This window comes from Bidens hawaiensis, unplaced genomic scaffold (assembly GCF_021521415.1).
Source record: "Bidens hawaiensis isolate Kalapana, Puna unplaced genomic scaffold, B.hawaiensis_p1.1 tig00002343_1, whole genome shotgun sequence".
Lineage (NCBI taxonomy): Eukaryota > Viridiplantae > Streptophyta > Magnoliopsida > Asterales > Asteraceae > Bidens > Bidens hawaiensis.
The window spans coordinates 3,243,975-3,269,813 of record NW_027491127.1 but is presented as its reverse complement, the minus strand read 5'-3'; the positions used below and the strand labels follow the sequence as shown (position 1 = coordinate 3,269,813).

Here is a 25,839-nt window from a genome sequence, read left to right as displayed (position 1 = left end):
ATTTGAACTGAAACCTGGCAAAACCCGGTCAATGCCCGAACCGAAACCAATGTAACCTATTCAAAAACTGATTTTAACCTAAACTGATTATACTGATTTTTACTTTTCTTGGCCAAACCAAACCGGTTTGTGCACCTCTGCAACTTAGTAGTCGAATGGTGGTTTCTATTTTTTTATTTATTTTGGAACGATAAATTTCAATCAAACAACTAGCAAGATGCTATAGACTAACGAATTTATTAAAAGTTATAAAGCAAAATTACATCAATTCTTACAAGTTCCAAACAATGTTTTGAAATGTAAAGCGACTTTTTATACAAAGGTTTTATGTATGTGTATGTTTCCGCAAGATACGTCGGTGTTATACCTATTGGATGAATGTACTTTCAACTAGAAATTTACTTAGTTGTCTTCTAAAGACATGATATAACTAGTTTAACGCAAGGTGAAAAATCATGTTAATGTTACGTAGGTGAAAAATGTTTCACTGAAAAGATGCTTAATGGTTTCATATATCTTCTACAAATAAAACAAAATCTACTATTATAATAAACAAAAATGTTGGTTGGATCACAAACCTCTTAGTAGACCTAATAGTTTGCCAAGTAGCACTCCCATGTATTAACCTATAATTTCTAATTAAATTTATTAATTTAAAACTAAAATTTAATTAAGATTTAAAACATTTCTTATTTGCTCTTATCAATATATCATCCATTCATTATCTAGCCTTATTGTGGATTAAAACTAAGGGGTATGGTTCATATTATTAAGGCATGTTCATTGCACCGTCCATTTTATTGATTATGATTGTCCAATGACTTATTACTTTTCTCACAAACCTGAAGTATATTGACTCCTGGTTTATATTTTGTTTCAAGTTGTGTGCAATAGATCCCCTTTGTCAATAACAAATTTGGATGTTACCATGATTCATCCACTTTTTTGGAAACTTGTCACCACAAAGGAGCCCCTAGGACAACGCTCCTTTCTCAAGCTCTCTATGTCTATAGTAGTGTTTGGATTTCATGGAGTGGAATATCATGTAATCTTAGGGCATCTTCAATGGTATGGAGATGTTTGAAAGTTGAAACACAAACCATTTATCTTTCTCCTACTCACCCACTAACCCAACTCAAACCATCATTCGCTCTCCCCTCTCCTTTCTTTTTCTTCTAGATCCGTATCGGAAATAATACACATCCCTGATCAATCTCTCTTTCACTTGGCACATCTCTCCTCCACCTAGATTCTCTCTCTCCTCCAAGTAGGACATGATATGCTTTAGAGATCTCCCATTGGAGATGCTCTTATTGCTTGCTACTCGTGTTTAGCAACAAAATATCTACCATCACAAAAATCAAATTTCCTTTGTTTGAGATTACTAGGGAAAACAATGATTTAAACTATAATTATAATTAAATCTATTGTTTTTTATATTGATTAAATTAAATGTGACTTGAGATATCATTAGTTCATCAATGATGATTATATGTCACATACAAATCTCTAAACACTTTCATAGCCATCTTAAGTCACAAATCAAGAATGATCAAGACATCAAAGCATCAGATATAAGAAATGATCAAGAATGATACAACATGAACTTGTTGTGAATCAAGAGAGAATAAAATTATAACACAACATTTACATAGTAAAAGTAAATCTTGAAAATCATTTTACATAACTAACATAAGTATTTAAAAGATTAATAGATTAAATTAAGTTAAAAGGTTTTGAAAATGTCCAGAAAGAATAACATCGCAAAGGTAAGTCTTCACGACTTAATGTAATTCTTTATTGAAGACTAAACTTGGGTAGTGATGTGTGCGGTCAAACTCAAAAACAATTAACATATTTGTGTGGTAATTATTAGGTCAAAGCTTTTCTTAACGGATAAACCTTGTAATTGTAATCCGTTGATATATGTCATAGATCTGGATCATTTTGGATTATTGATGGAAGAAACACCAAGCATATCCCAAACTTCTTGTTCCTACTAACCCGGTTGATGAAAATGGACCGACAACCGGGTGTTTACCACGTTGTGACATGAAAAACATATAGAAATAAACTGGAAAATGTAGACAAAACATCTCACAACGTTCAAAATACAAATCATAAAGTAATATGAACTAGACGTTTACAATAATTAAACCGACCGTAAAATCAACCGCTAGACAACCAGTTCTAGACAACAGGGTATGTTCTAATGAGATTACTTTTCTATACTATATATAATACACTAAATAAGGGCAAATTAAGACATCCATTTTTTTAAATAATTTACAACACTTAAAGCATGAGGTACATGTGTTAGTAAGAGTAAAGTTGTCTTTTAAGCACAATCTATTCAGCTTACAAGTTTGGTCTCTCATCTTTAACCATATTATGTTTTCAATTTAAGTTGTAAACTAACTTTCCACCTATGCTTTTTAAACGACTATAACCTTTTCAAACGTTAATATTTTTATAAAAAAAATACACCATAAAAACGAGCATTTTATTCTCTTTAATTTGGATATGATATTGTTATATAATTTTTTTGATTTTAAATAAATTAATATGTTACTTAGGGGTGTTCGGTGTCGGTTTTGACGGTTTTTAAGTTAAATTTGTGAGTCCAACCGTTAATACTGAATTTTTTGTTGTCCAAAACCAAACTCAACCATTGAAAGTTGAAACCGAATCGTTACCAACGGCCTGGTTTCAATTTGGTTTCACAGTTTAAACTTTAATAATAAATTTATTTTAAAATAATTATTAATTTAAATGTACCATCAATTTTAACTAAACACCAACATAATATGATACTTGAGAGGATTATAAATAATGATAATTTTAGCCACATAAATGGTAAAGATTAATAGAAGATCTAGGACGTGAAATAATAACAACAAAGATCACAAAATGAATCTTACTGCAATTAGGTTAATTTGAAGTTGTATAGCCAAGTTATTTGTACTAAAAAGATTATGTTCAATTAAATTTTAACTATATCTAATATATATTACAAAACATATATAATAATTAATCATAAAAAACATTAAAATGCATTCAACAATTACAGTCTGGCCTGGTTTTATATGACCGGTTGCCAGTATAAACCGCAAACCAACCGTTCACTGCGTTTTCAAAATTTTAAAACCGACCAACAAACCGAAAGTAAAAAAAGAAAAAGAAAAAAGAAGTCAAACCAATGACCAGTTTAAACGATTTCAAGGTTTTAACCGAACCATAAAGCTTATACTTGTTAAGTGATTAACGGTTCAAACTCCCGCTAATCGTTACTCATTTCTGTCAACCAAGATCTTCAATCGGTACATACATCTTCTTCTTCGTCTATACAACTTACAACTATGATCCATTAGCTTTTACATTCATCGTTCATTCTATAATATTAATAATTAATTTATTATTATAGGAGATTGTATACCAATGTCCACGAACGCTAGTGCTACTGATTCGAACTTAGATTCTGTTACGGCTGAGACGTTAGATTCGAAAACCGAAACCCTAGCGATCGAACCGTCATCTGGTAGTGGTGTTATTGTTCAGGATTCTGTTGATGTTGATGATGCTAGGGTTTCTAGAGGTGAATTAGGAGTTGTAGTGGATAAGGATGAGTTAATTGATGGAGTTAGGGTTTCTGGAGGTGAATTAGGGGTTGTGATTGAGAACAGTGAGTTAGTTCAGGAGTTAGGTGGTGAAGCTAGGGTTTCGGGCGGTGAAGTAGGAGTTGTAATGGATGAAGGTGAGAAAGTTTTGGATGAATCGAGGTCGGATGCTGTGGTTTTGTCTGGACCACCTGATGTAAATTGTAAGGATTCAATTGAAGAAGTTAGGGTTTCTGAAGATGTGAAAGTTTTGGATGAATCGAAATTCGATGCTGTAGTGTCGTCTGTACCGCCTGCTGTGGGTGATGAGGTTAAGATTGGGGATGAAGATGACTCGTTAGATTCGAAAACCGAGACGCTAGCGACTGAACGGTCTTCTGGATGTGGTCCTGTTGTTCAGGATTTAGTTGATGAAGCAGGGATTGTAATGGATAAAGGTGAGAAATGTTTGGATGAATCGAGGTCGGATGCGGTAGTGTCGTCTGTACCGCCTGCTGCAAGTGACGAGGTTAACATTGGGGATGAGGATGACTCGTTAGATTCGAAAACCAAAACGCTAGCGACTGAACCGTCTTCTGGCGGTCCTGTCGTTCAGGATTTAGTTGATGAAGCAGGGATTGTAATGGATAAAGGTGAGAAAGGTTTGGATGCGGTGGTTTCGTCTGTACCGGTTGCTGCGAGTGAAGAGGTTAAGATTGGGGATGAGGAGTTAGATTCGAAAATCGAGACGCTAGCGACTGAACTGCCTTCTGGTGTTCAGGATTTAGTTGATGATGTTAGGGTTTCGGGAGGTGAGATAGGAGTTGTAATGGATAATGATGAGAAAGTTTTGGATGAATCGAGATCAGATGCTGTAGTTTCGTCTGTACCGCCTGCTGCGAGTGACGAGGTTATGATCGGGGCTGACTTGTCAGAATCAAAGTCTGGAACGCTTATAATGGAAACTTCTGGTCATGATGGAGGGGGTGATATTGATGGTGCTAGGGATCCTGCTGATCATATTGGAGTCGGTGATATTGTCGTTCAGGGTTCAGTTGATGGTTCTGTGGCTTCTAGAGACGATAAAGAGATTGTAATGAAGAACGTTGAGAAAGTTTCTGTTGAAAATGAGGTTAATGATGAGGAAAAAGATGGTGACTGTAAGGTTGTTCAGGATTCAGTTAATGACACTAGGGTTTCTGTTGATGAAACAGGGGTTGTAAAGGATAACAGTGAGCCAGTTTTGGATAAGTTGATCTCAGATGCTGTTGTTTCATCTGAAACCCTGAAGATGAACCCGTCTGCTGTTCGTAATGAAGATGGTGTTGTTGTCAATCAGGATTCAGTTGATGAAAAAGGGATTGTAGTGGAGAACATTGATAAAGTTTCTCATGAAAATGAAGTTAATATTGAGGAAAAAGAAGGCGAATATAAGGTTACAGATATAGTTTGGGCCAAGGTAAAGAACTATCCATGGTGGCCCGCACAGATATTTGATCCATCTTCCTCAACAGACAAAGCTAAGAAATACTCCAACAAGAAAGGGCTTCTTGTTGGTTATTTTGGGGATCAATCTTTTGCATGGAATAAGCCTTCCAACATCAAGCCATTCAGGAAGAATTTCTCTAAACTTGAGAAACAAAGTAATTCCAAACCGTTTCTTCATGCTGTCGATTGTGCTTTGGATGAGGTGTCAAGGCGTGTGGATTTTGGATTGGCGTGTTCTTGCTTATCCAAAGAGGTATATGATAAAATTAAATCCCAAGAGTTTGTTAATGCTGGAATAACGAAAGAAGCTAGCAGAATAGCCGGTGGTGATCGATTTTCAACCGTTTCTAGTTTTAAACCATTGAAAGTTGTTCAATCTGTGCAAGAACTAGCTAAAGAACAATTTGATGGATTTGATAGATTGGAGGTTTTGTCTGTGAGAACTCAGTTATTGGCATTCTTTCGTTGGAAAGGTTGGAAAGGTTGTTATCAGTTTCAAGCACTAAACTTTTTGGATGAATTAGATAATAAGTTAGAAGATAAATCTGAGGTTCCATTAACAGAGGAAAATAAGGTTGTTGAAAATGAAAAACCAGCTTCTGTAAATAAAAAGGTTAAATCTAAAAAGAGAAAGCCAGATGTTTCTGATAGTGATGATAGTGAAGACTCGGTCCCACACAAGAAAGAAAGAAGTTTGACCAACATGACCCCAAAGGGTAACTCAAGTGCGAAAAGAAGTAAAAAGGATTCTGGCACAAAAACAACTGTTGAGGATAATGTCATTAATGAGAAAAACGGAAAAGAAAAAACAGCTTCTGCAGGTAAAAAAGTTCCATCCAAAAAACCGAAGCCAGATGTTTCTGATAGTGACGATAGTGATGACTCGGTCCCACACAAGAAAGAAAGAAGTTTGGCAAACATGACCCAAAAGGGTAACTCGAGTGTAAAACGAAGTAGAAAGGACATTAGCAAAAAAGAAATCGTTAAGGATAATGTCATTAAGGAGGAAAATGTGGATGAAAAAACAGCTTCTGGTGATAAGAAAGTTTCATCAAAAAAAAGGATGTCGGATGCGTGTGAGAGCGATGATAGTGAAGACTCAGTCCCACACAAGAAAGAAAAAAGCTTGAAGAAGATGACCTCAAAGGGTAACTCGAGTGTAACACGAAGTAAACAAAGTATTAGCAAAAAAAGGATGTCGGATGCGTGTGAGAGCGATGATAGTGAAGACTCAGTCCCACACAAGAAAGAAAAAAGCTTGACGAAGATGACCTCAAAGGGTAACTCGAGTGTAAAACGAAGTAAACAAAGTATTAGCAAAAAGGCAACTGTTGAGGATAATGGGGGTGAAAAACCAGTATCTGGAGGTAAAAAGGTTTCATCTAAAAAACTGAAGCCAGATGTTTCTGATAGTGATGATAGTGAAGACTCGGTCCCACGTAAGAAAGAAAAAAGTTTGGCAAACGTGATATCAAAGGGTAACTCGAGTGTAAAAAGAAGTAAACAAAGTATTATAAAAAAGGAGACTGTTGAGGGTAACGAGAATGAAACATCTGGTTCTGAAGGTAAAAAAGTTGCATCTAAAAAACAGAAGCCAGATGTTTCTGATAGTGACGATAGTGAAGACTCGGTCCCACGCAAGAAAGAAAAAAGTGTAGCAAATGTGACCCCGAAGGGTGGCTCGAGTGTGAAAAGAATTAAACAAGGTATTAGCAAAAAAGCGACCGTTGAGGATCATGGGAATGAAAAACCAGTTTCTGGAGGTAAGAAAGTTTCATCTAAAAAACGGAAGCCGGATGTTTCTGATAGTGATGATTCGGTCCCACGTAAGAAAGAAAGAAGTTTGACAAACAAGGCCTCCAAAGTTGACTCGAGTGTAAAAAGAAGTAAAAAAAGCACCAGCAAAAAAGCAACCGTTGAGGATAATGCCTCTAAGGAGGATAATGGGAATGGAACCAGTGGTAAAAAGTCGTCAAATTCGTCTCCCAAAAGGCAGTTTAGAGTTGGTGACAGCATATGCAGAATTGCAAAACAAATATCCGAGCCACCATCGATTCTCAAGAACGAATCCCAAAAATCGAAGAATGATGACGATGAGGAAAGCTCCTAAGTAAGGTACAAAGTCATTTTGTTCTCCCGTGTGACAAATATTTATTTAGCAGTTTGAACGAATTTTAATCGACTTTTTCTGTTTATTTCTTTACTTGTGAGCATTATCTTAAAGATGCATGTGTTTGTCTGACTCTTTGTTAGACTAAAGGGGGTGTATGCCTTTTAACTTCCCAATTTACAGTGCCACGTCACCACATCATACCCCACTTCACTATCTTCCAGAATACCATGGAAATGGTCAGCAATTTACCAATTCACCACTTTCCTCCCTTTTCAAATAATATAATAATATTTATATAAGTAAATATAATTTAATATAACTAAAATAAAAATATTAAATTTCGAGTACAAACTTGAAATTTAAAAAATATTAAATTTTGAGTGCCAATCGTTGTTGGGTAGTCAAAAACATAATTATATTTCGCTAAGCTTACCAGTTCAAGCACTTGTCAAAGTCGTTTACGAGACCAAAAAATATATTTTTTTAATACAATCCGTTTTCGTGAAAATTTATATTGGGATGTTCATAAAAAAAATTATACAAACCTGTTTATTTGGTTATTTTTTTAAATCAACAAAAACAAGTTGTTATTCAAAATTTAATTTAGGTGGTAAATTAAATAGATAATGAAGAAAGAGTAAAAAAAGGAATAAGGAATAAGTTGTTATTCCCGTGGAAAGATCACCTATTTCGTAGGGGTGGTGTTCACCGTTGGCTCTGATGGCCACGTAGATGTGAATTTGGTGGATTGGTAGCCACACCTTACAGGCTTATCATTTTGTGCATTCTGCAAGTTTGTAGGGCTTGTGCTTTATAAACCTCTATGAATTATTTGGTATGTTTGAAATGTGATTAAGAGCTACAAGTTTGGCAGGCTTTTTTCGCCTTTTTAAATCAATATTTCGTTATTCCTGATCTTGTATTATGTTGCATTAAAATTAAAAATCCTGGAGACCTTGTTAATGATATGACGATATGCTGCCAGGAATTTACATTATTATGTGTCAATTTATCCTTTTGGAATTAGATTTGCGCTTACGTTTTAGTTTGACTAGTGAGAGAGAACATAACTCGTTTAATTCATGTATTAAATGGGTTAGCTTTTGATTTGAAGTATAATGATCATGGTTTTTTTTTATTGTAGATGGATAAAAGACAGTTCCAGGAAATTACAAAGGGACTAAAATTTTTGTAAATGCTTTATCTGTGGGATGTTATAATATGTCATCAGAACTGCCGAGACCATGGGTGATTGCGTATAGTGATATACTTTTGAGTTGTCGAAACTTCTTATGTAGTTTGATGTAGATTCTGTTTTTTATTTGCTTCAACTGGCAGTTAGAACCCATATGCTTTGCTGGTGGTGTTTGCCCAATAATTTATCATGTATTTGTATGTAGAACTTGTGTAATGGAGAATGCATGTTATTAGTCTTTAAGCAGGTTTACAGTATTTCCTGCATTATCAAGAGAGTGGTGTTTATTATTTACATAATTTTTTGGTTCTGGTAGTTATGTATATGTATTATAATAACTAATCATCTTTTTATCATTTTTAAAACTTTTATATACGAACTATAGATGTAAGTTAAGAACTTTTAGAAACTCATAATAACCAAACATTTGTTTAAATTTTTTTCATATATTAACATTATTTGAGACTAGTTTTATCATATTATATATATAATTTTTTATTACACATATAGATCACAAGTTTACATATGTGTAAAATTTATGTAATAACAAATTTACATATGTGTAAAAACTAATTTTCATAATTGTAATCGTAAATATAGATATAAAAAGTGATAAAGACTCAAATAACATTAGCATACAATTTTTTTTAATTAAAAAAGTTAGTTATTAAGAGTTCCTTTAAGTCTTTAAATAACTAACTTTTCAACATTATCCTCAAATATGGTAAGATGCCAAATATCGTTAACTACTCTGTTCAACATTATCCTCAAATATGGTAAAATGCCAGACCAGTGGAGGAGCAGCGTTGTTGTTCCTATCTATAAGAATAAAGGAGACGCCCAATGTTGTGGCAACTACCGAGGAATCAAACTTCTAAGCCATACTACGAAGCTATGGGAAAGAGTGATTGAGGTTAGACTTAGACGGGAAACTCAGGTTACGATGAACCAATTTGGCTTCATGCCGGGGCGTTCCACCACAGAGGCAATACACCTTTTAAGAAGATCGATGGAAAAGTTTAGGGAGAAGAAGCGTGACCTGCATATGGTGTTTATTGACCTAGAAAAGGCCTATGACAGTGTGCCAAGACAGGTGCTTTGGGAGTGCTTGGAGGGTAGAGGAGTACCAAGGAATACATAGAGATAATTATGAATATGTATACCAGGAGTGCAACAAGTGTCCGTGCGCCAGTAGGGGATACTGATTTCTTCCCAGTAGAGGTAGGTCTTCACCAGGGGTCATCGATGAGTCCGTTTCGTTTTGCAGTAGTCTTGGATGAGTTCTCAAAGTCGATTCAGGGGACGCTTCCGTGGTGCATGATGTTCGCAGACGATATTGTGTTAATGGCTGAGAGGAAACAAGATCTAAACATGAGGCTTGAGGAGTGGCGAACAACCTTAGAGACAAAAGGTTTAAGGATTAGTCGCTCTAAGACGGAGTACCTCCACTGTGATTTTGGCGGGGGGAATGACAATGAGGATGTACAGATCACCATTGAAGGGCAGGTGGTTCCGAAGGTAACAAAGTTCAAGTATCTAGGATCATTTGTTCAGAGCGACGGGGAATTAGACAGTGATGTGACCCATCGAGTTCAGGTAGGATTGTGTAGATGGAAAACAGCCACAAGTATATTGTGCGACAAGAGCTTCCCAACTAAACTAAAGGGAAAATTTTATAGGGTTGCGGTTAGACCTGCAATGTTATATGGAACGGATTGTTGGGCCATAAAGAAGGCACACGTGCGGAAGATGGAGGTAGCAGAAATAAGAATGCTACGTTGGATGTGTGGGCACACAAGGTTAGACCGAATAAGAAACGTTGTGTTTCGAAAGAGATTAGGGGTGGCTAAAATAGCAGACAAGATAAGAGAGTGGAGATTGAGATGGTTTGGACATGTGAAGAGAAGACCACCGACGATTCCTATTAGATTTGTAGAAAACATTACTGTAGAAGGGAGGAGAAGTAGAGGACGACCTAAATTGACGTGGGATGAGAGGATTAAGCATGATTTGATAGACTTAAACCTTTCCGAGGACATGGTTGAGGATAAGAATTCATGGAGAAGTAGAATTAGAGTTAATGATTTTTAGGGAGAAATGAATTCCTTAGGGCTTCTATTTACCTTTTATGGTCACATATATAGTATTAGTATTATTCTTCCCATATATATAATATTAGTATATTCTTTCCATATATTATTATTATTATTATTATTTTCATTACTATTATTATTACTATTACTGTTGAACTTTGACTTCCTTTATACTGCTTCATACATATGTACTTTAGAGCTGAGGGTCTCTCTGGAAGCCACCTCTTTATCCATTTGGATAGAGGTAAGGTGTGTCTACATCCCACCCTCCCCAGACCCTACCTATAGCTTTGCTGTTGGTGAGACTTCACTGGGTATGATTGATTGATTAATTGATTGATTTAAGTCTTTAAATAATTTAAGAGTTTTGTAATGATACTCATCCACATATATACATACATAAATCAAATATCATTTCATATTGCAGTTTGGTTTGTCATTCTTGAACTATAATTAGTAGTATGATCCAGATATTTGTCAAACCACACTATTTGATGTTAGATTGCAACAAATCTATGCACTGATAAATACCGAACCCATAGAAAAAAATTTATAACTAAGTCATTGGATTTTTTTTTACCGATTTGGTGACTTCATGCCTTGACTTTACAATGGAGCCTAACTAAATTAATTAAAATGTAACATGTTTTACATAATTCTTTGTTTTGTTACTAGTAAGAATATAAATCTAGAATAATACCCCGCAAACAAATTTCTATTAACAATATGGAGTAATCTTTCATACTTGCTAAGAGCATTCTCAGCCTATTCCCTACCGTATATTATATAATTACACAAAAAATCACTGCATTTTCTCTCTCCCGTTCAATTAAATAATACATTTTATATCTTTATTATTATATTTTCTCTCTTCCCCCACCACTTTAAAAAATATTAAAAAATTATACGGTATGTACAGTGAACCATATAATTTACAAATCTTTTTTACATTATTTTAGGGAACGGATTGAGAATGCTCTAAGAGCATAAAATACCGATCGAGCACTAATTAATCATCTATTATTAGACAATTAATATTATGTAATATGAAAGGTTTATGTTATGTCATATGAAAGGTTTGTGTTTATGTTAGGTCTTATGAAAGGTTATGAGTCCTCTATATAAAGGGCTATCTTATGTATCCAATACATATAGAAACAATTATCAATACAATACAATTTCACCAAGTTTATCTTGGTATCAGAGCTTTTCTATGGCTCTCATCGCCGCCTTCTTTACAGCTGACAAAACTTCTCATAATTCACACAAATTTGGATTTACTCTCTCTCCTACAAACTATGGGTATTGGAAAGACATGATCCAGCCCTTTCTTGTTACCAACAATTTGATTGGTTATGTTAACGGAACAATACCTTGCCCACCAGAGTTCATAACATCAGCAACCTCATCAGACAAAGATGCCGCCAAACAATCACCACAACCCAACCCTAACTACCCAATTTGGATCACAAACGATGCACATGTTCAGATGTTACTGCTGTCCACCATCTCAGAAGCCTCCTTCCAACATGTTCAAGGTTCTTCTTCCCGTGACCTTTGGCTTTCTCTTGAGGCTGCTTATGCTCCACACACCTCCTCAAGAGAATACACCCTTAAAACACAATTGCTGAAAATTCAAATGAAAGGAGATGAAACATCATCGGCCTACCTCACACGAGCCCGTGAATATGCGAGTGCCCTCGAAAACATCGGTGAACCAATGAAGGAGAAGGACATTGTTATGCTCGTGATATCGGGCCTCAGAGATGAATACAATGGCCTGAAAAGCACCCTTCTTACTAGACAATTTCCAATAGCTTTCGCAGAACTCCCTGGTCTGTTATCCGACTATGACTACATGATTCAAAAGGTTGTCCCTGCTGTCCCACCTGTTCAGGCTTTTACCACCGCCACAACAGCCCCTGCTGCCACACCAACTGATTTATCTCAGACCCTTCAGCAATTGATTACCCAATTTCATCTTTAGCCTCAATCCTCTACTACACATGCCTTTTATACCAGCCGCGGTCGTGGTCACGGTCAAGGGAATTGTCGTGGTCGTGGAAGTTTTAATCGTTCACGTGGGGGTGGAAACCGAAGCCAGTTCAATTGGGCTTCCAATCAAAACACCATTTACGGTTCGTGTAACAGATGTGGCATCGGTCATATTCCGTCATTATGTCCTAACCGTGACCCTGCCACTTTGAGGGTAAGACAACCCTCTGCTAATTGCTAATTATTTTGATAATAGGTCACATGCATCCTCTCCATGGCTGCCCGACACGGGCTCTACTAATCATGTTGCTCCTGACCTCTCTAGCTTCGACGGGTCTGAACCTTACTACGGTGAAGACAATCTTCATGTTGGCAATGGTAAGGGTCTACCCATACTCCACATTGGCTCCTCACAATTTTACTCACCCACTAAAACCTTTTTCCTTACAAATATACTTCATGTTCCTGAAATCAAACAAAAACTTCTTTTAGTTCAAAAATTTTGCCATGATAACAATGTATTTTTTGAATTTCACTCAACTTTTGTCTACCTCGAAGTCAACCTATTCCAAAAGTAGCCTTCTCCACCGCTCGTGCTTCTTCTACAACCTGGCATCAACGGCTTGGTCACCCCCATCCTCAACTTTTACAGTCAATGTTAAATAAATATTGCTTACCACTTTCTAATAATAGTGCATGTTCCTCCTGTAACTCCTGTGTTGTTGGAAAATCTTCAAAATTGCACTTATTATCTTCTATATTTAAAAGCTCTAATGTTTTAGATTTGTTTTTTTGTGATGTGTGGGGACCTGCCCCGGTTACCTCTTTTGACAGTCACCATTTTTTCCTACTTTGTGTTGATCACTTCACTAAATTCATGTGGATATTCCCTTTAAAACAAAATATGATGTATACGACACCTTTAAGAGATTTCTAGAGATAATAGTGAAGTGATCTATCCAAACTGATTGGGGAGGGGAATTTCGAAATCTATCTCCGTTTCTCTCCTCTCTTGGAATTATTCATAGGCTATCGTGCCCACATACGAGTGAACAAAATGGTGTTGTCGAACGACGCCATCGACATGTTGTCGAAACGGGTCTTACTCTCTTGGCTCACTCCAATGTTCCAAAACGTTTCTGGCATTTCGCTTTTGACACGGCAGTTTATTTAATTAATCGAATGCCATCTCGTGCCAACTCAGGCACTTCTCCTTTTGAACAAGTATTTCATCACAAACCCGACTACTCGTTTCTTCGAGTCTTTGGGTGTGAGTGTTTTCCCAATCTTCGTGCCTACAACAAGCACAAGATGGACTTTCGATCAACACCGTGTGTTTTTCTTGGCTATAGCACTTCCCATCACGGCTATCGGTGTCTTGACACCGCCACTGATCGACTTTATATTGCTCGTCATGTTCGTTTCAACGAACAATCTTTTCCCTTTCGAGTGTCTTCCAACACTTCTACACCCTCACAACCAGATCTTTATGTCTCTTCCTACCCAACTCATCTTCCCTTTCCAAATCCAACCCTTAATGCTCACATTCCATCTTCACCACACACTCCATCTTCTACAACCAGCCCACACCCTTTTTCGTCTAACCATGAAACACCACTCCAAACCGTGTTCTCCCAGCCTCCACATACCGGTCAAACTCCCATCAGCCCATTATCTACATCAAATCAAACACCCATCAGCCCATCACCTCCACCTCAATCTCCACCACCCCCAACTCCACCCCCACCTCCACCATCACGAACACGCCCAGCCAACCTTCGCCCCAACCCCAAGAAAACATTCAGATATAACCCAGCTGGGTTTCACACTAACACCACTTCCAACTCCCATGAACCCGCCACTTTTACCATTGCTAACAAAGACCCTCACTGGCGTAAGGCTATGACCGAGGAATATTCTGCCCTTTTGCGAAACGGCACTTGGTCCTTGGTTCCACGGCCCTCTGATGCTAATGTTATTGCTTGCAAATGGGTCTATAAACTCAAACGAGATCAAGCTGGTGTTGTTAAGCGCTACAAGGTGAGTTTGGTAGCCAAAGGGTTTCATCAACAACCGGGCATTGATTACTATGAGACATTTAGTCCAGATGTCAAACCCACTACCATACGGGTTGTTTTATCGCTTGCGGTCACCAACCAGTGGCCTTTGAGGCAGTTAGATGTGCAAAATGCCTTTTTGCATGGTGATCTTAAAGAGAAAGTTTATCTACAACAACCTCCCGGTTTTGTTGACCCGCACAATCCAGATCATGTTTGCCTGCTTCACAAGTCCCTTTACGGTCTCAAACAAGCCCCTAGAGCATGGTTTGAACGACTCTCAACGACCCTCCTAGCTCTCGGTTTTAAGGGTTCCAAGACCGACCCTTCACTTTTTATATATTCGCATCGGGGGACGTTGCTCTATATGTTAGTGTATGTCGATGATATAATTTTGACCGGCAATAATTCTCAAGCTATTTAACATGTTGTCACCAACCTCCATTCATCTTTTGCCATTCAGGATATGGGAACACTTGCCTATTTTCTTGGCATTGAAGTTATTCCCAAAGGGACATGTTTGTTACTCTCTCAAAGAAAATACATTCTGGAGCTTCTTGATCGGGCTGGCCTCTCTCATGCTAAACCGGTTCCCTCGCCCATGTGTACGACCACTCAGTTAGCTATAGGAGATAGCCCTCTCTTTGACAATCTGGTCAGGTACCGTCAAATTGTAGGTGCCCTCCAATATGTTACATTGTCAAGGCCGGACATCACCTTTGTCGTTAACAAAGTTTGTCAATTCATGCACTCACCCACTGAGAATCAATGGTCCGCTGTTAAAAGGATACTTCGCTACCTTCAGGGAACTTCCGATCACGGTCTTCTCCTCAGCCGCAAATCTGGGTCTCACTTACATGCTTACTCAGATGCGACGTGTCCTTCCTTACGTGCATATTCCGATGCTGACTGGGCTGGGTGCCCGGATGATCGTCGATCCACCGGGGGATTTGCCATATATCTTGGTTCCAATCTTGTTTCATGGCCTGCCCGCAAACAAAAGACTGTCTCTCGATCATCCACTGAATCAGCATACAAGGCCTTAGCTGACACTGTTGCTGAACTTACTTGGATAGAGACTCTTCTACACGAACTTCAGGTCCCTATGCGTGCGGTTCCCACTTTATGGTGTGATAATCTTGGCGCTACATACCTCTCAGCTAATCCCGTGTTTCACGCTCGTACACAGCGTGTGGAGGTTGATTTTCACTTTGTTAGAGAAAAGGTTGCTCAAAAGAAGCTATCTGTTCAATTTATTTCTACAAACGATCAAATTGCAGATGTGTTCACCAAGCCGCTACCCTCACAACGGTTTCTCACTTTACAGTCCAAGCTTCAGGTCGCTCCCCGACTTTAGCTTGAGGGGGAATATTAGACAATTAATATTATGTAATATGAAAGGTTTATGTTATGTCATATGAAAGGTTTCTCTATATCTTATGTATCCAATAGATATAGAAACAATTATCAATACAATACAATTTCACCAAGTTTATCTTCGATTAACTTTCATATAAAAAGTACAAAACAAGTGTTTATTAAAGCGGGAGCTTGCAGTTAACCTTACCAGCCGACTAACGCCTACACTGGCTCAGATATGCATAAGCACCTGTTTTATACAATCTATGTAAAAATTATTGTGAAATATATCTATTAGTTTAAAACAAATCACTTTCTCAATTTAAATTAGGTCATCCATCCACATGTACAAAATTTGAGAGGCTTAATATATTTTCTGTCTTACTGACTATCTATTTGTACATCAACATTACAGAGCGCATGCAAGACTAATAACATGAACCACGCATCACAAAAAATATCCAATCAAAAATAAGCAGAAGTTGTTATCTAAATAAATTGCGTTTACCAAAATCACAGTACAAACTGAGAACAACCAATTGTCTGCCCTCCGCAAACACAAAGCTAAAACATTTGAACTCTTCAACAAACATAACAAAATTAAGCCAAACCGACACGAACATAATTAAGATCTTGGCTTCTCCTTCTTCTCCTTGAACAAAGCCAAAAGAGAAACACCGGAAACCTTCACAACCTTGAACCTAACTCCGGGAATATCTCCCACAGCGTGACCCTTACGCCCAAATCCAGCAATCAAAACTTCGTCCTGTCACAATTCAAATAACCCATATTATCATCTGAAAATAACAAACTAATAAAAATGTTGTCTTTTTATAAAATGTGATCAAGAACTTACATTTTCTTCAATATAGTTCAAGCAACCATCGTTGGGAACGAAAGCAGCAATCTTCTTTCCGTTCTTGATGAGTTGAACTCTGGCACACTTTCTAATAGCAGAGTTAGGCTGCTTAGCTTCAATACCGCTGTAAATTCAACAAACAAATCAATCTGTCAAAACTCAAATTTATAAATTTAATAAAAGATATGAAACATTAGAAATAAAATTGAAGAAAAATTACATTTTCTCAAGAACGATGCCCTTAGCATGAGAAGAACCAGCGAAAGGCTTCTTCCATTCATTTCCAAGATGAGACTTCTTGTAAGACTTGTCGGCCCACCTTTGTCTTCTGCGGTGGGACTTCAACTTGCGTCCGGCTCCCATTCCATGTGTCTTACTGCAATTATATCATTAAACCTCTCATCAATCAAATTTAACAAACCTAACCAACTTATTTTGCTCAATCAAACCATTTGATTCCAACAAAATCTAAACTTTAGAAACATAACACCTAAATTCATGTAACAGTAATCAAACAAATACCTTCCTTCACTTATTAATCAAATTCAATACACCTAGGGTCGTAAGCAAATCGAACTTTCAGCGAACAGTTCGTGAACCGTTCGGCAAAAAGTACATTTACGTTTGTTTGTTCAATAAATAAACAAACACGAACAAGAAACTTCATTCGTTTGGTTAAATAACAAACATTAATAGCGGCAACGTTCGTTCCTTCGTGTTCAAGAGTGTGTGTTCATTTATGTTCAATCACGTTTTTGTTTATGTTTACATCTTTTAAATTTACTATTTGCTAATAACCAACCCAACATTTTAAATTTTATAATTTTATTGTTTACATTCAGCTGTTAAAGGTTTGTTTTATAAAGTCTTGGTTCAGCTAACAACAAATCTAACTTGCGCTTCGGTGACATTATCAAAACAAGGGAATAATTATGTTTAGGGTTGTTATCTCAAGTGCTAAACTTTATATTTTAACATAATAATATTACTTTTACTTTTAAAACTCATTTTTAAGTAATAAATGTTCGTTTGCGTTCATGAACCGTTCGTAAAAATATTTAATTCTAAACAAACAAACATAAACAAGCCTTCGTTCGGTTCGGTTCCAGTTATAAGCCTAATAATCTATCCTAACTGCCAACCAGATCTAAATCCAATACGAACAAAACCTAATTACTGTAACAGATCAAAGATCTAAATTTCATTTCGAATAACAAGCAGCTGAAACTAGTAAAATTTTAAACCTTTAATTAATTAAATTAGATGAATGTAATCAAAACATACCCCATGTTTGCGAGTCTGAAGGCGGCTAGGTTTCCGGCGAGAGGTTGAAGAAGATGAGAAGCGGCTGCTGCAAAACAAAACCCTGGTGGTTGTTAGGGATTCGTTAATAATGATGCTTTTATATGGGTCATGGGTGTGTCTGTGGATGTTGTTGATAAATGGGCCTGCTATTATTATTATTATTATTATTTTGGTATTCAGTCTTTCTTAACTTGGGCTGAGGAATTAAGCCTTCTCATTTAAATACGCCAACGGCCCAGAGTAGAGGTTTCGCCCGAGGGCCGTCCAAACCGCTCGAAAATTGCTCGGAAAATGCTCACTCGTTTTTTCGCTCGATTGTAAACGAGCCGCTCTGCTCTGTTCGGTTTGCAAACGAGCCAAGCAACGAGCAAAGGTCTGCTCGGTTCGGCTCGGCTCGAATATTTTTAATTTATTTTATATATAATTATATATGAACAAATATATACATATATAGACAAAACACATAAATATAAGCTTACAATTATTTTTACCCCTTTAAATTTTTCATATTTCGTCAATTTTATAGTTTTATTTGTTCGCTTCAAGTTTTTACAATACTAAAAGTTTGTTTATATGATTATTATATCTCACTTCAAACTTAATTTTAATAAAAGTTTACAATATATTACACGTTTGTCTAAAACCTATTAATTTATTTATAAAATATGTTATTTACAACTTTCAAATTTGTTTCTTATTGAAAATTTTAAAGTGAAAAATAAATAAATAGTGTTCGAAATCGCTCGATATTCGATCGAAAAATGCTCGATTCGAATTTGGCTCGTTTCTGTTTTCGCTCGTTTCGAATTTTAGCCTTTCGGTTCGGTTGTAAACGAGCCAAGCAACGAGCTAGCCTTCGCTCAGTTCGGCTTGGCTCGTGAACAGCCTTGCGGCCAACAGCCCAGAGTAGAGGTTCCGGACTTCTGGTACGGGTTTTGGTACTAAAATGATACCATATCTTTACCCTACGGGGTAAGGTCGGGTATGGGTAAAACAAGGAACCGGTCACTATACGCGGGGGGGGGGGGGGGGGTAGTAAAAACCCCAGGTGTGAACAAACCTGGTTCTTTTTCGGGTTTCGGGTTTTTTGTGTGCCTCTAGCCCGAGGCCTTGGACTGGCCGCCGTATTTTCATACTCGCTTAGACCATATGGTGAGGGCGGTAAAGGAGATTGTACGGGGGTGGAACACCATGCTAGGGCAGTAAGGGGTTGGGGCTTTATCCAAATGGAGTCATTGGATGCTTTTCGCTCTCTTTCTCTCTCATACACACATACATATATATATGTTTATATATATATATAATGGGGCGGTAAGGGAGTTTTAAACCACAACAAGGCTTTATAGATAAGGGCTTTAAAGCCATGTTCCCGACGTGGCGGAGACGTGGAGGGGCTGTAAAGCCCATCCACAACATAGACTTAGTGTGTTATGGGAGGGTGAAAAGGAAAATGTTAAAGAGACATTTTACAACACATAAGCGATTACTTGGCAAGTTAGGCTTTCATGTTTCATACCAAGTTGGGTGTGTTATGGTATGGTGAAATGTAAAATATGAATTATGGATGAAGTGGAGTGAGGTGACAGTGTATAACCGGCTTGAAAAACAATTGGCGGAGCGAAGCTAGTCAGTCATGAATGAATAAATGGGGCAACACCTTTCACCAAAAGGGGTTGATAGTGTTGGCGCCAAACATGTCTTACATGGATATTTTCACTCCCCAATTTAACGTCCCGTAACTCATAGTTTTAGAATATTAAAGTATTAATAACATGATTAAAAAAGCCAAAAAGGTATTAGAAGCTCTCTGAACCGAGCTTAATCTACCGGTTTTGTTTGGTTTCCCTAATGAAAGTACATACAAGTATGACCCACAAAATCAAAAGCGATTGAATATAATTGTTCACAAATATGTGTAATTAAAATAACTTTTAATGTTCGGAATGCTAGTATTATTATAAAGATAAAGGTGTGAGATTTTGACTCCACTTATAAATGATACTTAGAGTTACAATCATCGATGGTGATTTCGGAATGAAAAGAGTTTATGGGAGGAGTTAGTGTCCACCTATAAACATACTGAACCTATAACAATCATGAACTGAATAAACACTAACCGGACCCCGAGCAGATTACTGATAACCTGTGGGTTAGATAGATGTTTCCCACGAGGGGTTAGACCCTGAGAAGATGGTTCTTCTGATAACCTGCAAAACAGACACCGTGAGCTTGTCACTGAGAAGGGGGGGGGGGGTTCCTCCTTGTGACCACCCTCCGGCGTGAGAATCAGACTAGATTGCTCTTTAAATATAAAAGTATATTAAGAGATTGCTAGAGCAGATATCAGGTATAATATGATGATAATATGATAAGATGAGATGGTCATACCATTTGTGGTATTTATAGCCGAAGGTAGGTTTCCAAGGAGGTGTGGCCGGCTGCAACAGTGTTTCTGTTCCACCAACAGTGGCCTACGCACGTGCCCTGCTTGTAGTTGGTGGGTAGGCAGCGGCTGATAGTGACCAGGCCTGCTGTGTACTATTCATTTTCCACCAACTGCCGGCTACGCACGTGGTATGGCAGTAGTTGGGTAGGCAGCGGCTAATAGTGACAGTACAGGAGCATGCTGCTCGCCATACTGTTGTCAATAAGCTGTCGTACCTTTAGTCAGATCTTTTTCCCATACCTCGTCAGGTACAGTACAGAAGATCTTCCCGTATCGTACGGACTGGCTCATTTCGGCGGGAGTATTCCCCCTCCCGCCCTTGTGCGGGATTGTTCCCGGCTTTGCTCATTCCCTCAGGTGACACTGAGTGATTGAGAGCTAAGTGCCTTGTGTGTGTAGCCATGCTGCGCGGGTGGCCTTCCCTGATGGCTTGTATCCGAAGCTGCGGGAACAGGCGGAGTCCTTCACCATCGGGAGGCATCTCCTGCGGGACCAGCTTGCGTACTGCGCGTAAGGACGTCACGTCTCTGAGCATGGTTGGTTCTGCGGATCCAGTTGGTTTCTGCGCAGACGTCCCTCTTCACGGTGAGTCTTGCGGGTCCAACTGGGCTCTGCTGGGACCTACCTCTTCATGAACACATATAAAACATTGACATGGAAAACACTTCATATCAAAATGAGAGAGAAACTTAACACATTTGAATGAAAATATACACAAATAATCAAAGAGAAAGAAAACAAGGTCAATCACTTACGATTGAGAGGTGTGCATCTATTTTTAAGTTTTTGTGTTATGTTTTCAAATAACAACTAAATGAGGATGGAAATAATGTCAACAAAGTAAAGATGGTAAAACGTGCAACATTCACGATGCAATACCAATTACCAAAGATGCTATTGTTTGACTCACCAAGAAACACTATCAAGAATAAAACCATCACTTTGAAAAAGCCTTATTGAGTAATGTTTCTTGATACCATAAAAATCTCAAATATTAACCATCATTCACATAGCATTTGAACAAAAGACAAATTGGTTTGACAATTCTAAACATTGTTTGAATTGAATATCTTATTGTCTCCTCCTAATGGGAATAATCATTCTAAGGATGACAATATGACATTGGCAAGTAGTCTCAACACTCTTATTTGTTCAGCTTTTATCTTTAAACATTATTTTATGAAAGTTCATAAACTAATTACTGAATTAAGTTAGGTAACCACTATCACACATGGATAAAGTTATTGAACTATAATTATTGGTTATGTTGAATTAGATTTCTTATTATTGTGTACTATTCCTAATGGGAAATGAGTTAAGAATCACTAAGACAAGTGAATGCATGTCATATTCCAAATTTATAACAACTTTGAATTCAACATATTTAAATACAAATTACGAATAAAAAAACTTAAACTAATTAACTATAAACATTTTTGTTTTTTATTCTTTCAAATAAATTAATAAAAAAGTAAACAAGAAAATAAATAAATCATTTTTCAACTTTGAACTTATAATTACTCCCAAACACAATAATTCCTATGTGAACATGTAACTTAACAACAACTTATATTCATCGGATGATCCGAACTACTTTTGTCCTTTTTTCAACAACACCCCAATTTTCTTCAACATGTTACTTGTTTTCTTAATCGATGACTCATCTTCCGTATCTTCCGAACTCGACTTCTCACCAACAACATTAAAATCTAACGAATGTATGAACTTTCCGTCGCCCATCACCATGGCGGCCGCTGCCTCGGCCGCCTTCCTCCACTGCTCCGTTTGCACTTTCAACTTCCTTAACTCATTCTCCATCTCTGTACCCGCTGCCAGAGCAGATGCCAATTCCAAATCTCAAGATTTCAAATCTCGAGATTCAGAATCTTTATATTCTTTTAGTTGAATATTTAATTGTTCAACTAAATTAATATTTTCTGACAGTTTTAACTTTAGTGTCATTATCTCATCTTGAGCTGACTTAGCTTGTTTTGCATGAGCTGACTCAGACTCGGCTAGTTTTTGAAGCCGAGAGTTGAGCTTTTGGTTCTCGTTTATAGCCGTGGCTAAGTGCTTTTGGACGGCTTTCAGCTCGGACTCCCAGGCTTGGTCTCGGTCTTGTGAGATTGTTCGGAGTTCTTGAATTCGAGATTCTTCGCAAGTCCAAAGCTCGTCAAGCTGGTTTTGTGACTCGTGGAATTTGGCTGACATAGCCGCGAGTTGCTTCTTGGCTTCTTCGGCTTCTTGGTAAGCCGTTTTCGTACATGACTCGGATTCCCTTAGCTGGTCCTTTGTCTTCTTGAGCTCTTCTTGAAGCTGAGCCAACTGTTTCTGCCATATCCAAAAATTGTTACATTATTAGTGTTATTATTATTATTGTTACAAGGTTTAAAAATTCAAATCTTGTGTATGTTTTTTAAATTTGGAAGTAATAATATTTATATTTTGTGTGTTTTATAACAAAAAGTTGTAACTTAAGATCTAATTAAGATAAATACGAGACATAAAAAATATGACAACATAACTGAACTCAGCTGATGAATCATGAATCATGGTATCATACCTCGGGTGTCGGAGCACGTTGCCCCCTATGGTCGACGACTTTTGGCCCTGAGGTTCTTGGTTTTGTGTCCGATCGTGTAGTCCCACCTCTTGATTAAATTTCAAACGAAAGAGTGTTTTAGGAACAAGAACATGAAGAAAAAAACGTTACATGGGACACCCAAACGCGTATTTTATCGATGTAAAATGACTATTATAACCTTATGTTTATAACTAAAATGAAAGAAGATTGGAGGCCATACCTTGTCTTGGGATGTTGCATTGTCCAAATTACCCTTTAGGCAGAGTGCCTACAATGGTTTTTGGAGGAATACTTGATGAATAAACCTTTGTAGCATATATGTACATGTAAAAGAATACCATTAAATGATGTCATAATGAAATCCTCAGTTTAATCAATACCCAATACAAGAAAAAAACAAATAGTCAAAGTCTACATTTTCTATACCTAGTTGGAACTTGCAAATCAAGACAAAGGTACAACTATTAATGCGTAAGTTACAAACCAATAGGGCGGTATGGTTTGGAAATGGTTTATGTGGCAAGAAACAATACACAACCCTTCAAATGAACTCCATACCAAATTGAAACTTGAAACTAACCCACTCCCAACAACCAAGTTCACAACACATCATCATCATCGTACTCAGTATATCCCACCAATAGCAATGCTATGGTAGGGTCTGAGGAGGGTAAGATGTAGACAGCCTTACCTCTATCCCATAGGGATAGAGAGGCTGCTTCCGGTGAGACTCCTGGCTCGATAGTAGTTTTGAATCAAGCCTTGGACATAAGACACATAACACTCAATCATCGGGACACCGGCTGATTGGTGCATGTGCCCTTGTCTTTCGGCTATCAACGCCACCACATGATACCTGATTAACCTTCCGCCACTTTTAACGTTATTTTCACGTGATTAGTAAAATAACGTCAAAATTAGTGCAATTTTACTTTTGCCCACCCAAGGGTTCACACATATATACATTATATGTGCGCACCGCAAGTAGGCGTGCAAGTTCACAACACAAGGAAATTAATAAAAGATAATGAAAACAAGAATGATTGAATAAATTTGTATACTTTTTTTACATTTATGATTTAACTTCCCTATTACTCTTGATTATGCTTTGTTTCAAAGAAATAAGTCAAATCAAATTAAAGGAGCCACTAGTAGTACAAAGTAAAAAAGATAAAAAAAAACAGATCAATTCAAACATGACCCATAACATAAGTATTTGAAAATAAAAGAAAATGGATGGATAGCCTGGTCAATTTGAACAAAATCTATACAATAGCTATTTAAGAATTCAAACATAATCCATACAATAGCTATTTAAGAGTTCAAAAAACGAAGTGTTCAACACGACCCACTTAAACCAATCTAATGAGGAACTGATCCAAAAGTTAGCAGGATTTTTATATGGACCAGGTTGATAGGGGGAAACATGACAGAAAAGACGCAAACTCAATAATGACATAACTACGAGTGTCCTAATTTTAACTTTTCATTATTGTTTTGTGATTTAAAAATTTGACAAACTTGCTAAATTTAGGTATTTAGAATTCAATACGTTGTTGCATCATAATATTTACAATAACTATGTAAAACTTAAAAAAAACGTATCAACCCGACCCATTTAATCGTATTCCATACTAAAACAATTTAAAAATTCAAAAACTGAATGGATCAGCCCGACCCGGTTTCAGTAGTACCAAAATGTATTTTATGCCAACCGCGATCTTATATGCTCATATGCCACCTTTAGGTAGCAAATCACATCAAACTAATATAAAAAGTGTATTTGTAAATTATGAATATAGATTCAAGGCTCATAGCCAACATTTGGAGACAACAATAAGCATTTCATTTATAAGTATAAAATTAAATTACAAAATAGTGGAATTACCTTGGAATTTAATTAGAATCAATGGAGGCTGAATTGGAATATTAAACAATAGGAGAATGAACACTATTTTAGGGGAAGAAGGTTGTGTGTGTGTGTGTGTGTGTGAATAGCTTTTGATGGGGTTATGTGTGTAGCCACAGATGAAGGTTCAAAGTCACTCTCTGTTACTATTTCCCTCTACAAAACAAAAACTTATTGGAAAAAGAGTATGTCTAGGAAAATAATTTCATATTAAATTAAAGTGTTATTATTATTATTATAATAACTTTTTAATACATTTATAAATAAAAAGTATACTACACTTCTACTTTAAGACAACAATTGTTTTTTTTTTCAAATAAAAATATAAGAACGATTGATAATTCAATAATGTACCGCGTAATTATTTTAAAAGTTATCAGATGATATTTTTATTCTAAGACAAAGTACACACTGTCAATATTTTTATTTTGTAAAACAAATAGGGATGAGTTTCTTTTTGAGTTAAGTGCCATTTGTATATGTTGTTTATAAAACTACACAACTTTAGTACTTTTTTGAATTTTTCGCAACTGGCTACCTCACTTTTCAAAAACTGGCCGTTTTAATACTTTTTTGTAACCCCGTTTAATTTTTTCGTTAAGTCAAGGGCATAATGGTAACTTTAGTTATTTTATTTATTTTGTATTTTTCTTTTGAACTCCTTCCCTTCCCTTTAATATCATTCAAACCCTAATCACATTAAGCCATTCTTTCACCTTAGGCACATTTTAAACAAGCTTGATTACCATGGTGGTTTGCTCATGCGGTTGAGGTCGTTACCACCAGCAGCCACCATTTTCACCCCCACCTCTCTGCACCGCCACCAGCCACCAACCCCAT

At 36.9% G+C, this 25,839-nt stretch overlaps 3 protein-coding genes and 1 pseudogene across 5 annotated transcripts; 2 read left to right on the top strand and 2 right to left on the bottom strand.

Moving 5' to 3' along the window:
* The first annotated feature begins 3,295 nt into the window (after positions 1-3,295).
* Positions 3,296-6,346, top strand: LOC143618843 (uncharacterized). The gene is made up of 3 exons (XM_077090921.1): positions 3,296-3,320; positions 3,425-6,232; positions 6,279-6,346. Exons 2-3 carry the CDS (start codon positions 3,439-3,441, stop codon positions 6,344-6,346), a joined length of 2,862 nt encoding a protein of 953 aa, XP_076947036.1. The 5' UTR covers positions 3,296-3,320; positions 3,425-3,438.
* On the top strand, positions 6,289-8,691 carry LOC143618907 (uncharacterized). 2 transcript variants are annotated; one of them, XM_077090957.1, is made up of 2 exons: positions 6,289-7,199; positions 8,342-8,691. In XM_077090957.1, the coding sequence occupies exon 1, from the start codon at positions 6,352-6,354 to the stop codon at positions 7,192-7,194; it is 843 nt and encodes a 280-aa protein (XP_076947072.1). In that variant the 5' UTR covers positions 6,289-6,351; the 3' UTR covers positions 7,195-7,199; positions 8,342-8,691. The 2 variants fall into 2 exon arrangements, with proteins under 2 accessions (XP_076947072.1, XP_076947074.1); XM_077090959.1 differs by having other exon boundaries at positions 6,289-7,206.
* Positions 8,692-16,325: 7,634 nt separating this feature from the next.
* Positions 16,326-18,150, bottom strand: LOC143618906 (small ribosomal subunit protein uS12). The gene is made up of 4 exons (XM_077090956.1): positions 18,040-18,150; positions 16,976-17,131; positions 16,753-16,879; positions 16,326-16,662 (listed from the first exon to the last, which is right to left on the bottom strand). Exons 1-4 carry the CDS (start codon positions 18,042-18,044, stop codon positions 16,522-16,524), a joined length of 429 nt encoding a protein of 142 aa, XP_076947071.1. The 5' UTR covers positions 18,045-18,150; the 3' UTR covers positions 16,326-16,521.
* Positions 18,151-22,019: 3,869 nt separating this feature from the next.
* LOC143618905 (interactor of constitutive active ROPs 5-like) lies at positions 22,020-25,187 on the bottom strand (annotated as a pseudogene). The gene is made up of 4 exons (XR_013151105.1): positions 24,979-25,187; positions 23,311-23,358; positions 23,070-23,157; positions 22,020-22,837 (listed from the first exon to the last, which is right to left on the bottom strand). The product of XR_013151105.1 is annotated as an interactor of constitutive active ROPs 5-like (transcript).
* Between the last annotated feature and the right edge of the window lie 652 nt (positions 25,188-25,839).

Coding starts and splice junctions, on each gene's coding strand:
- LOC143618843 (XM_077090921.1), top strand. CDS start 3,439: ATGTCCACGAACGCTAGTGCTACTGATTCGAACTTAGATTCTGTTACG. Junction 6,233..6,278: donor GAAGAAGATGACCTCAAAGG/GTAACTCGAGTG, acceptor TAGCAAAAAAAG/GATGTCGGATGCGTGTGAGA.
- LOC143618907 (XM_077090957.1), top strand. CDS start 6,352: ATGACCTCAAAGGGTAACTCGAGTGTAAAACGAAGTAAACAAAGTATT.
- LOC143618906 (XM_077090956.1), bottom strand. Junction 16,880..16,975: donor GGCATCGTTCTTGAGAAAAT/GTAATTTTTCTT, acceptor TTGAATTTACAG/CGGTATTGAAGCTAAGCAGC. Junction 16,663..16,752: donor TGAACTATATTGAAGAAAAT/GTAAGTTCTTGA, acceptor GAATTGTGACAG/GACGAAGTTTTGATTGCTGG.